General features: G+C 47.2%; 1 protein-coding gene across 1 annotated transcript in view; it reads left to right on the top strand.

Annotated features, from left to right (window-relative positions):
* LOC133353592 (dystrophin-like) overlaps nt 1–13,258 on the top strand; it is a 639,339-nt gene that overhangs the window by 293,210 nt on the left and 332,871 nt on the right. The window contains 3 exon segments of the mRNA XM_061569957.1: nt 702–875; nt 3,898–4,053; nt 8,740–8,910. Of these exon segments, the coding sequence (XP_061425941.1) occupies nt 702–875; nt 3,898–4,053; nt 8,740–8,910 (501 nt within the window).

Below are 13,258 nucleotides of genomic sequence, written 5' to 3'. Positions count from 1 at the left end.
GTGTTGTGCCTGTTAAAAATTACACATTGCTGTTTTCAAACGGAATTGTACTTGGCGCATATAATAATAATGATGATGAACATGCCTTGCCACTCCATGACAATGACGGAATTTGTCTGACCATACTTCATCGTGCAAATAAGGTTGGTGAAGGGTTATTCAGGAGAGGTTTCAGGGAATTGAAGTTCAGGTCGTTGGGTTCATAGTGCAGCGCCTGTGGTTCGTCAGTAAAGGTTGTTAAAGGCTTTGGGTGGGGGGGGGTGCGATGGGGAGAATTGGGGGGTGAGGGGTGTGGGGTGTGTAAGAATCCAGACTGGTCCTGATGTCATTCGCTTGCCTCTAATGTTCTCCATGGCATGGAAATGAAACTCCCAGGCCATGGTTTTACAGATTCGTTTCACAGTGTGTAAACAACCATGGCTCCAACCATTTCATAGGATAAAACAACATAATATCGGCATGCAAAACAGATTTTCCTTTTATACATCTGACAACTGAATTTGTTTGGTCTGGTCAACTGGTTCAATGGGCTTACGACAGAAATTTGGCTTGGTCATTACGTGGCATAGCCCAAATTTTTTTTATTATTGGCTGCGAAAGCATATGTTTTCAATAATAATAATAATAACAACAACTTTACGGTAGCTTTTGTGTTTTAAACGATTTGTTGACTCGCGTGACTGGCTGCGTTTGCATCACAGAAAAAGCTGGCGCACGTGGAGACAAAATTCCGTCTCTTCCAAAAGCCGGTGGACTTTGACCGGCGCGTGACGGAGTGCCGGCGCATCTTGACGGACGTGAACTCGGAGGTGCCGCTTGTGAAAGTGTCGAGTGCCGAGCCGGAGGGAACCCAGGCCCAGCTGGAGCACTGCATGGTAAGCGGTGGTGCTGCACTACGATTGGCGATCGTGTGATGTATCACACTAAATATATAATCATAAATAATGAATAATGACATTTATAACGCGCCAGATTTTGCAGACAAGTCAACAACTCAGAGGCGCGGAAACCAAGTTCACGGCTGCTCGAAAGCCCTGACCCCAAACAGATAGAGGCCTCAGATATTTCTTGAAAGTCAGAGTGCATTTGATGTTGCGGATGTTGCAAAGGGATAGAGGATTCCACACCAAGGGGGCGACAGCAGAGAACCGACGTGAGGCTATAACAGTTTGAGACCTTTGTGTCTGAAGTGGATTTTTAGTGACACTGTAGTTACAGGTACGAGTGCAGCCCCGCAATACGTGCTCATGCCACTGTTGCTGGAAGGGCCTCCCTTGTTCGAGAGTCCGAGAAGCGCTCTTCTGCGCAGAGTGTTTGGTCACAGTGGCTAGATGTTAACTGGCTCTACTGGCATGCAGGAGGTAGTGGGTTTGATCCTGACCCTGACGCCTGCTCTATATTTGAAGTTTGTATGTTCTCACTGGGTCCTCTGGTTTTTCCCCTCTGACATTATGAATCGACGTGCATTGAGAATATTTGGCTGCTATACATTTCCGCGTGATAAGCCACTTTGTTGAGCTATCATTTGTGGCGAGGTCACTTCTGAAAAAGAGCTATACAGCTCAGTGGGCCTGGCAAAAGAAAATAGTTTAATACTCATCCATGCTGGCGAGATATTTAGGAAGAGGTGGGAGTGCCCACACTTTGCCTCACCGCACGCGACCTGCCGCTGATGCGCTAACTGTGGTGTTGTAGATATTTGTGCCGCTGGGTGAACAGAGACGGAGGGGGGGATTTAATAAACTTGCATCATTGTTTCGACTACCTCGCCCGGAGATTGAATTGAACCGGTGACCTCTGGACTGCAAGTGCTGTGCCCTGATCGTCATACCGCGATTGAATGGTATACTGTAAGATCGACAATGATCCTGTTGTCCATTTTCATAAATACAGTCATATTGCGATGATCGATTGTTCTTCGAAAATTGTTTATGTCCTGGCAAACGAAGTAACAAACTTGATCTTTGGCAATTCAATTAATGTTTTGCCAAACGTTTTCCGAGTAATTGACGGAGTCGTTTTCATAATTATTTTAATTGTTATTATTAGTTCATAATGACGATGATGATAGTTTAAGTATTTGCTTATTTAGGGTCACAGGCAGCATGTGCATTGTAAGTGTTTTTGGTCGTAATGCCTGGAAGCCTTTTTTGGCAGATTCACTTTGCGTGATTTTCAGTTTTAATTTTTTGAACGTAATATTCACTTGCAATAGCAGCGCTGCAAGAAACACACCGGCAGTACGATAAAGATACTTGATACAGCCATCGTGCTGTGACTGTTCCACCTGAAGACGGAAGCTTGTGTTGCCTCCGAAACGTCGTGATTTTTATTAATTTTAATTTTTTACCTACGTGACTTTACCGAAAAAACCTAAGAATATGAATCCTTGCAGTCACGAAAGCTTCAAATCTAGAATTCAAATCTAGAAAAGATACGAAATACAGAGCTGTGGGAATCCGACATCATTGTACGGCACCTTCGATGAGCACGGTTGGATACACACGGTGCGAAAGAAGTTCAACATACGCACGTACGTACGCACGTATGCACGTACATACGTGCGTACGGCATCACCGGCCATCTCGGTAAACGGCCACGGCATCTCTCTCGCGAGGATTTAGTGTCACGCTCCACTCGGGCCGAAGAGTACTGGGCGTGACATCGTCCCCCTCCCCCCCCCACCTACGTTAATGGAGTAAAACAGTTTTCGCCAAAACTTTTAATGACTTGGGTACGCTTTTAATGGGGTAAAGTGTTTGCTGACCTGCCCCACGCTGGCATTGTTGCAGTTAAGTTGTCGCAAATGTGCTCGGGGAGCATGGGACGCGCTCGCGTGTGGAACGAGTGTCCGTATCGTACAAGCGATGTTGAGCTGGAACAAAATAAACTGCACTCATTAAAATACTTAATGAATGTTGACAGTTGACAAATGTTTTAATCCGAATTGCTGTTGTATGTTACACGTTGCTGTGGGGCTGTGTGTGTCAGGTATCCGTACTAAATAATTATCACTGGGTTTGTTCTTTGTTTCCTTGCAAAAGGTCTCCTTGTTTCAGTTAAAGAGCTTTGAAAATCATTATGAATGATGGAACAAAATCTTAATATTTCCCATAAATAAATGTATTCCATATACATGCATTCGCATAAAATATCATATTTTTATAAAATTAATGCATGTAGGTAATACTGAATGAGGAAACATTCATATAATTTCATATTTAAAATCCGAGCTAGACTATGCTTCACTCAACTGGTTAGGCCAAGTTGGAGGTTCCATGAGCAATCTCAGATCTCACTCGTAACACTTGCGTTGTCTGAGGCAAGAAATCAGACCTCGTGTGCCTGGGATTAATATCGCACCATACAAACATCTCAATAAAGCCGCTGTGCTTTTTAATAATTTCTCCTAAGTCCATTTACAAATCGAGTGTTTGTAACACAGAACCCGTTCGACGTGCCGTGAATAACCGTCTGGCGTATAAAACTAAACTAAAACTAAACTATTTAAAATGTTACCAGGTAAGGCCCACTGAGCTGTGTAGCTCTTTTTCAGAAGCGACTTGGCCACAAATGATAGCTCAACGAAGTGGCTTATCATCACGTGGACATTTATCGCAGCCAAATACTCTATACGCATGATGTTGATTCTAAACGTGGAGGGAAAAACCGGAGGACCCGGAGAAAAATCCACGCAATCACGGAAAGAGAGGCATCCGCACTGCAAATATAGAGCATGCGTCAGGGTCAGGATTGCACCCACGTCCTCCTGTATACCAGGCGAGGTAGTTAACATCTCGTCACCGCGACGCGTATTGCTGACGGGCCGGGGTGGTGAGGAGGGGGGGGGAGGACAAACGCTCTCACGGAACTCTCCCTCTTTATTTTACCGCGCAGCAATTGTACAAGACGCTGAGCGAGGTGAAGACCGAGGTGGAGGCGGTGATCAAGACCGGGCGGCAGATCGTGCAGAAGCAGCACACGGAAGACCCCCAGGAACTAGACGAGCGGCTCACCTCCCTCAAGCTGCTCTACAATGATCTGGGCGCCCAGGTAACAATCGCCGTCCTCCCGGGCTCACGGCCGTTGTGGTTGTTGCCGTTGCTGATGTTGTTACGGTTGCTCCCCCATGCGCCCGCCACGCTTTAGATTGTTTAGATTATTTGGCCGCTATAAATGAACCACTTTGTTGAGCTACCGTTTGTGGGCAGGTCACTTCTGATAAAGAAGAAGCTAATCGCTCGGTGGGCTTTACCTGGTAAAATTAAAATAGTTTAGTTTTATTTGTATTTTTTGGGGAATTGATTACCTTCCCTATACTTTGCACTCGTTTAGTGTTTTTGTATTGTTGTAACGTTCTGACCTGCCCCTACTGGACATCTGTGAAAAAGAGCTTCATAGCTCATCAGATTCCTCCAGTATAAATACATATTCTGATTCTATGGTCCAGAGCGTCCGTGACAGAGTTAAAAAACAAAACTAATTATGTAACGTCCTTGATGAGGCGTCGTTTGTGAAGCCATTGAAGAGAAAAAAAAATGCACGGCTGGAAATACACCAAACTGTATATTGCCCACCTCATCTAAATACCCAATATAGAACTCTCCACCATCAAAGTCGTCAGCTTTGGTCAATCTGCTGCTGGACTAATGGCTCCCCATGCTTCTGCCATATGATTCTGCGATGCAATAATACGGCGAGCAGCTCCACGTGTGACGATTTCATTGCTCCATCTCCTCTGTGAGCGTGTTCTTGGACGCATTCCGTTCTTTGCCTGCCACCGTGAGTTCTCCCTCTGACACCGATGGAAAGCACGCTCGGGTACCCATAATGCTGTGTGTGCACCTCTACAAGTGTTTATATCATCGCGAGCAATATGCAACAAACCGGTGCATGTAAATATACTGCTGAATGACGGCCTTCCCCCACTTTGTCGGTCATATGGGTGTCTATTGACCATACCTCACCACACTGGTTAGTTCGGGGGGGCCGGGATCACTTCAGATATCACCCACCACCAATGTTAGCCATGACTAGGAATCAAACTTAGGCCACCGAGCTCAAAGCAAAATGTGCGAAGCACTGCTGCACCACCAATTCGCTGACTACGCTCTAACTTGTGCTCGAGAGAAAGCCTTTGCTGTTAGAACTGATGTTCGTGCCACGTTACAAGCTTAGCTGTTTGTGCATATGTACAAGCGCATGCACCAAAGATATAACGGAGGTGCTCATTCATTTTGTTCATCTCCCCGTGCTACACCTGTAGGTGCCAATGTGTCACTTTTAAGCATGAACAATGTTTTGTTTACACATTACTGAGTCCACCGTGCATGAAAGTATAATTATACTGTAGTGGGGATTTCAAAATGTACGGGTTTGTTTATCCCAGGTTTTGACACAAGCTGGATATGCTCGTATTGTTCCGCCGAAGCCTTTGAAGCTGTCGGTCGTGTCACAATGATTTACAAGAGTTGTCTTTATTTTTCGCAATTTTTTTTTAGTGTTTTTCTTTTAATATTTCGTCCCTTTGGGCCTAATTAAAGTGAATCTCAACACACTTTCTGACAAAACAACAAAAACCTATTCACCAAGGATACAAATACACACACAAACAAAATGTGCTGCTGTACGGGTTTCTCAGAAACAACGGCATTATTATAATGATGCTGTGGTTGACTAATTGCACGTCTGGAAATTCATCAGCACCAAAGGTGAGAAGCGGAACGAATATTGGCAGCAAGGAAGTTAATTACAGGATTTTTTGGCTACTGGGGTCTGACTATCGATGGTGCTACCGATGGGACCACAATTTTCAGAATTAGTGCTGCATCTCACACGGAACAGTGTGTTTGAACGTGCTCTCTCTCCCTCTTATTAAGTACTCAGGGAAAATGCATGCTCTGAGTAAACAGTAGATGGGGCACTTGGCGCATGAATGGGAACACACTTGCGAAAGCACCGCCAATCATCACGAGTGCTCGCACTGAGTTGCGAACCGAACACACGAGACACGTTGCACTCGTTGCAGATACGAATCCAAACAAGTCAAAGACACCGCTTTTGGCTAAACCCTCCAACAAAAGCGGTGGTCACCGCATTGCGCGGCGCTTTCAGATGCACTTCTGCGGCCGTCTGAAACGCTCTTCTTTTCGATATTAGGAAGCCATTGGGGCTATGCAGTTTTAGATGTAGATTGAAAACGAATTTCTTTAGAACTGCTCTTTGTGTTTAGTTTGTTGTCCTTCCTCCGGACCTCTGATTAGCACGCTTGGCTACGCACGGTACAAAATAAGTTCAACAAACAAACATACATACATTCATACGTTCCGTGCTGGCCTTCATTGGTGCTCACTAACAGCACTTACCCCAACAGTCTGGAGACTATATGGGGGACCTTTCTTGCCAGTATCAAAGTAAAATAATAGTTTTTACCCTTTCTTGCAATAAAACAGGTGTTAAGATGTTCAAACATAAAATATATTTTACCAGAGCATGTTTTTGTATGCATGTTCGCCACAAGTATTTGTGGTTATTGCAGACATGATTCCTTGCAGAAGGTTTCTGTTTGGTGTTTGAACATCTTAACACCTCCTGTTTTATTGCCAGAAAGGGTAAAACCTATTCTTATTTCCGGGGGATCTTTATCTTTGTTCAACATACTATACACAGGAGCTCCGAAGGCGCTGCTTATCTCCTTTTTACATCCCAGAGCCAGTGGTGGCAATGCCCACATTCCGATGGCGGGGGGAGGGGGTATATTGATAAAACAACCACTGTTGCTTTCCCACGCAAAGTAGTGCTCAGTTTATGGCAGAGGTCGCAACCGGGTACCCGATACCCGTACCCTACCCGATACCCGGCTACCCATACCCGGCCGGGTACGGGTAGCCGTTTGCGACCCTGGTGCGGCCGGGTACGGGTAGGCCGTGAGTCACTGGTGAGTAACCGTTTGTCACTCATTTCGAGTAGGGTACGGGTACGGGTAGGGAACGGGTACCTGTACCCGGCCGGGTACGGGTACGGGCACCCATTTGCGACCCTGGTGCGGCCGGGTACGGGTAAGGAACCAAAACCCGTTTGCGACCTCTGGTTTATGGACCCTAGAGATTTGATGGTGGGCTGAGTCAAACTCCCAACCAGGATTTGAACTTGCAAGCTTCCCACTGAGAGTGGCTCGCTCTTCCGAGCGAGCCGCCGCCTGGCAGACAGAGCACAACGTCGGGTATCCGACTCTCTGGCGACGGAGGTGTAGGTGCGGTGCTTGACCAGGTCAGATATGTGAGCTTCCTGTTTAGAATTGTCAGTTAGAAAAAAAACGATGCGCAAAAAATGCTTCAAATAGGTGGAGGAGAACAAATGCTGGGCTTTCGAAGTAAGTATGGCAAAGCACGATTGAGATGTATGAAAAAGTCAGATTTGTAAAAACATTTATATAAAATGACAGTTGCAACCGCACACAATGGCTGTGCCTCGATATGAAAACTCGAGTTGTGCATGAAGCAGCATCGCAGTGGCTCTCGCAACATTGCTGAACCTAAGCGTGTGTTTGTTTAGCCGATGCAGTGGTCACATACGGCCTGCCTCCCTATCAATCGCCAATGACCCTAGATCTCCAGATGGTTCTGTCATGCAGCGTAGTTTTCAAGCCTTGCAATGGCACTTTTTAAGGTTTTACAATACCAGTGCCTGCACGTTTAGAATAACAGTAAACATGTGGTTGGCCACAGACACCAAACGTACGTGTTTAAGTGATGTCCTTGGGCAGAATAAATATTTTTGAGTCCCACTTTGTCGGAGGTCTTGACCGGTTTTTCTACACAGAGATTGGTATCTATTATAGGAATATGGAATTGTCCAATACACTTAGAGATAACCACAATTCTACACTCATTTGAGCATTGTGACACTTTCACGCTGTTATTTTTTTTTCAAAAGTCTTTGGGAGTTAGAAGACAACAACCAGAACCTGTAATTTAGGGCAGTTTACGCCACATCGCCGATGCTGAAATCACCGAGAGTGCACGACGGTCTCGTCACATCTCGGAAGCTAAGCAGGTTTGAGCATGGAGAGTGAACGGGTGGGCGACCCACCAGCATGCTGCCGTGCTACGTTGTGAGCCGACAGAGGCAGTGCATAAACATCCATTTTGTACTGTACTATGATCCAAGATCTGTGCTGCCTGCCTCCACCAACGCACACTGACGAGCGTGGTGAAGTATGGTGAAGTAATCATCTACAACCCGCAAAGTACGGCGAAGCCCTCGTCCAGCGGTGGATGGACAACGCGGGCTGTGTGTGGACACGCGCACGCACGAATGCACGTGTTAGTGCACACAGGCACGTGCGCACATTTTGAAAAGTGCATTTTTTGACACCGAGCTTTGGGCTTATCTGCCAAACTGCCGTGGAATTAAGTGGCTGGTGGTGACGTCGGGCGCCGGGTGATAATAATTCGCCTCGCGGGGAGTGTGGATCACGATTAAATCCACCGGACCCACGGCTCGGGAAATCGCACAAAACCTAGCAAAGCCACGGGGTGCACGTCACCCACCTCGGATCGCACGGAGAGAGCCGCTCCTTCGCCCCGTGGTTCGATCCGCAATTCCGATACGCACGGCCATCATCCAGCAGTGGACCAACGAAATGTCTCGCACAGGCGCCGCGCTTGCCGCGGGCCCGTGTGCCTGTCGCCTCGTCGCCTCGCGCGTGATTCTCGGTGGCGTGGCGGCGCGTGCCAGGTGACCGACAGCAAGAGCGAGCTGGAGAAGGCGCTCAAGCTGGCGCGCAAGCTGCGGAAGGAGATCGCCGCCCTCACCGATTGGCTGGCGGCCACCGACTCGGAGCTGACGCGCCGCTCCGCCGTGGACGGAATGCCCGAGAGCCTGGAGACGGAGCTCGCCTGGAGTCAGGTGAGGGGGCGTGGGGTCGGGGGGGGGGCTCGCAAACTCACCCATTTGATGGTTTGTGAGCCAGAATGGATTGTTTTTTTGAGCCTTGCCCTCACTGTTGCCCGCCTTTTGTGTTCTTTTTGGTTTGTTCTATCTCTTTTATTCCAGTAACCCAAAGGGTTTTCTATGCTTCCTATGCTTTAGTGTGTTGTCCGGCTGGGCAGCACTGTGGCTCAATGCTCATCTTGCAGTCCGTGGGGCTTGAGTTCAAATCATGGTCAAGGGTCAGCGCCATCCACAGTCTTTCTGGGTTCAGTAAAATCGGCACTTATTTGCAATGATAAAGGAAGATGAACACCACTATAGGATCGCTGAAAAGTATTCGCAAGCGTTGGGACACTTTATTTCGGTGCTGAAGTCGGACGCGTTAAAATCATCACTCGCACCTGGAAGCGAGACCCCATGTCACTCAATAATCCAATCCCTCCACTGCCTGCCAATCCTTTCCTGGACACATTTCAATATCGCACCCATCATCTGCAGCATTCTCCGTGGATTCGTCCCTGTCTACTTCTTTCCTCTCATCCCCGCCCTAGTCTGCTCCAGCAATGAAAGCTTTCCATCAAAGCCTTCGGTCAGCCTCCGGTTATCACGGTTGGCTACGTACGGTGCGAAAGAAGTTCAACATACATGCAGACAACCTTCACTCAGTGGGCAGTCTCTCATTCTCCTCCGCTACCCCCTTAGTGTACATTTGTACCCCCACAGCGATCCCTGCTGTTGACTCCCTGTCCATTTCCAAGTCCAGGATTAAAGGCCTACCTTTTCTCCCCTTTCCTATGATCGAGTGGCTTCCCTTTATGAAACAAATACGGCCTGCTGTTTTTTGCAGGGCATCTTGAGATGTGGTCGCATTAGACACCCCGTATGAATCCAAATTGTAATTTTATTATGTAGCTGCCGCTCAGGCGCATGGTGAACATTACCAGCTGGCAGTGGCAAGGCAGAGTGATGCATTGGAAAGGAAATGTAAACCCGACGTTGCTGAAAAGACATTGCCTTCCGCCTTTATAAATATTTAACACTTCATTTGCGAAGCTAGGAATCTGCTGGGAAAAAAAAAAATTAAAGCAGCTTGGTTTTATGACTCTCACGTACGGTGCACATAACAACGATAATTTAGTCAGAATGTATTATTTTAGTCGGAGGCTTAGTCTAGTCGATGATAACATGTGGAATTCTCGTCAAGTCTTAGCCTCTGGATTACATTCAGTCACTCGCTTAACCTTTTCCCGTTTCGAGACCTCTGCAAGTTGCAGGGTGGGTGTCCAATTCACCGCTGAATCTCGGAACGCGCAACGCAGTTCAGCGCTAATTTTATTCAGAGAGGCGTAGTGCCGCTGTTTTTAGAGACATTGTACTCACCGCAGAGAACCGTAGTGATACGACCGCACGCTATAATAGCTGGTGCCAAATTGTTCGGAAGAAAATCGGAAGGAAAAAACTGATGACGTACACGTACGTCATCGGAATGGGAAAGAGTTAACCCGGTCGACTAAAGCGGTCCAACATTTAGTCCATTGAGTTATTAAATGTTGGTGCGAGGGCTGTGCAATTCCTCCCCCCTCCCCATATTATAAGATCATCCAATCAGTGAACTCGGTAAAACTTTTCACATGCAGGCCAATTACAATCTTCGGTGCTCCTCGGTGCGCTGCAGTCTCTAATAACGCAACTAAAATTGACTTCGTTGCTAGTCGTGAATCGCGCGTCGTCGCAGTCGGTCGCGCTTGGGTCCATCGTAACGTTGTCTTAAATCGTCGTCGTCGTCACGCTCGGCGACGTCGACCCGCTTGTCGTCATCGTTGGCGGAAAAGGAACCACTCAACCACTTTTGTTGATTCCCGTTTTCTCACTGTTTTTCGCGAACAAAATTAATACCGGCATGTAATCAGAGGCGTCGCCCGGTTATAGTTGGCTGACCTGCAAAAAACAATTAATGTAAAATAATTATCCTACACATTAGCGAGGTGCAATTGCGAAGTAACAGATTGTTGTTGCGATATCTGTTGACAAAAAAAAAAACACCTTTACATTGTTATAGGGCAATATCAGCCGGGCATGTTTGAATCCTTAGGAAAAAGTCCCTGGGGTGTAGTCGCAACACATGTTAATTAAACCTAAACTAGGTCAACAATGCAATTAGCATGTACGTTTCATTTGAGTTGCGTCGAAATCTCGTGTTATTGTGCACGCATGTACCAATGCTGCGAGCTATATTAGGCAACCACAGCGAGCGGAGTAATGTGAACTTTGAATTTAATGGTGTAATTAATCAAAAAATAGTTCATGAATGTCAGCGCGGTTGCAGCGGTTGTGTAGCCCCTTCTGCCTGATAAGGTTTGTCTCCTTCGCCTACAGGCCTCATAAAGTTACGGGAAAAAATGTCCCACTCTCCCAAATCCTCTCTGTGGGGTTTCGTCATGGACGCATTATGTTAAATTGCGGTCTGTGATAGAAAGGAAGTGGGTGGTGGGGGAAATCTCTTTTTCCTTGGCTGGACTAATTTGATTTGAGTGAAGCAAAGTGTTTCGGGGAAAGTTTGTAATTACCTGAAAGCGGCACGTGAATTGAGGGCAGTGGGGGAGGGCTGGTAATGAGAACTAATTGAAGTTGTCGAGAAGAAATATGGCTGGAAATAAATTCACTTTACCCGTGCTCCGTAATGAGTCAGATTGATAGCTATATCTGCTAAGGTGTCTGTGCCGGGAAGGTAGCCACGAGCCCACGGTGTAACGATATACACAAACACACAAACATGTGTGTGTGTTTGTGTGTGCGCGTATGTACAACATCCCACATCGGAGAATGAGGAGACTTACCGCGGCCTTCGTTCGGAGGATTGGAGAGGCAGTGTGTAAAGATCAGTGGTGGTCGTGGGTTGATGAGGAGATGGAAAATGCCTGAGTAGCTTGCGATCACAAATCACTCTTTACTGAAAAAAATATAGTAACCGCACCACACCTATTGCCATCTTTACGGGAAACACTGGTGATCTGATCTCCAACCCCCAAGAACGCCTGCAGGTTTGCTGAGCATTTCTCCGAGGTCTTGCGGAGGAGAAATCCCTCAGCCCAGATAATATTTGAGCAAATAGCCTATAAGTGTCTGGCTGATGTGCCACCTTTTGAGGAAGTACAGAGAGCGATCCAGCATGATGCCAGGAAAAGTGCCGGACAGAGATGATCTCCCAAGCGGACTGCTAAGGGAGGGTAGCGATTATGTTCATGCTGCCCTTTATAACGTTATTACAACTGTCAGGATCACAGCACAGGTTCCACAGGATTGGAAGGATGGCGGTGGTCGCCCGCCTTCTAGAAGAGGGACCGTCGGTAAAGGTCCTGGCAAGGATTTTTTAACATTGCCTTAGCAAGCACGCTGAGGGGAGGCTTGCGGAGCCTCAATGTGGTTTCAGGCCGGGGCGGTACTCCACAAACACCATATTCTGTGTCTGTCTGCTACGGCAGAGGTGAAGGGAATTTCAAATGGACCTACAGCCCTGCTTTATTGACCTGGTCAAGGTCTTTGATACCATCATCAACAGGTCAGGGCTCTGGGATGTTCTTCGTGCTTTTAGGGTCTCTGACTCTCTACTCACAATCATTAAGGACCTTCGTAATGGTGGGCAGGCCCGGGTGAAGTTGCATAGCCGTGAGTCAAGAGCCATTCCCTATTGACCTTGCGGTGCAACGGGCATGTCCTCTGGCTCTTACAATCTGAAACATCTTTTACCACGTTCAAAAAGCTTTCCGTTGGCTGTACTAGAGGAATTTCCATCCGGTACACGTACAATGGGAACCTGTTCAATGCCCGGGTGAGGTCAATAGATTACTTCCTATTGGTCAACTGTGTTATGTGTGATGATGATCTGGGAATTTCTACTCACTCTGAGAAGTAATTGGAGATTTTGCTGCTCTTGAAAGATATGGACACCATCCATCAGTGAGCTACCTCAGGCAGGCGAGGCTGTATTCGCTCGGTTATGATGCCCCTATGCCCAAACTACTGCACACCCAGGCAGCTTCGGTTTGGCTAGATATGGGGGGATAAATGGGCACAGCATGGGCTACAGAAGAGATGGGCTGATTGCTGGTACCAGCGGTGTCAAAATAGGCCTCTGTGGAGAAGTCCCATTAAGGATGATACTGGGCAGTTGGAGGTAGTCGCCCTCCAACAATAGCTGAGGGCAGAGGAGCGATGCTCACAACAACCAACAGAGCTCCGGCTGGCTCAAACGCAGGAAATTCACTTAGTAGGGAGCACAGGTGGTGCATCTGCCAATCATCTCAGTCAACCCATGGCACCCGGG

The sequence above is a fragment of the Lethenteron reissneri genome, chromosome 6 (assembly GCF_015708825.2).
Source record: "Lethenteron reissneri isolate LAM-NWPU_2019-01 chromosome 6, ASM1570882v1, whole genome shotgun sequence".
In the NCBI taxonomy this organism is placed as follows: Eukaryota; Metazoa; Chordata; class Hyperoartia; order Petromyzontiformes; family Petromyzontidae; genus Lethenteron; species Lethenteron reissneri.
This window is presented reverse-complemented; position numbering and strand designations above follow the sequence as displayed.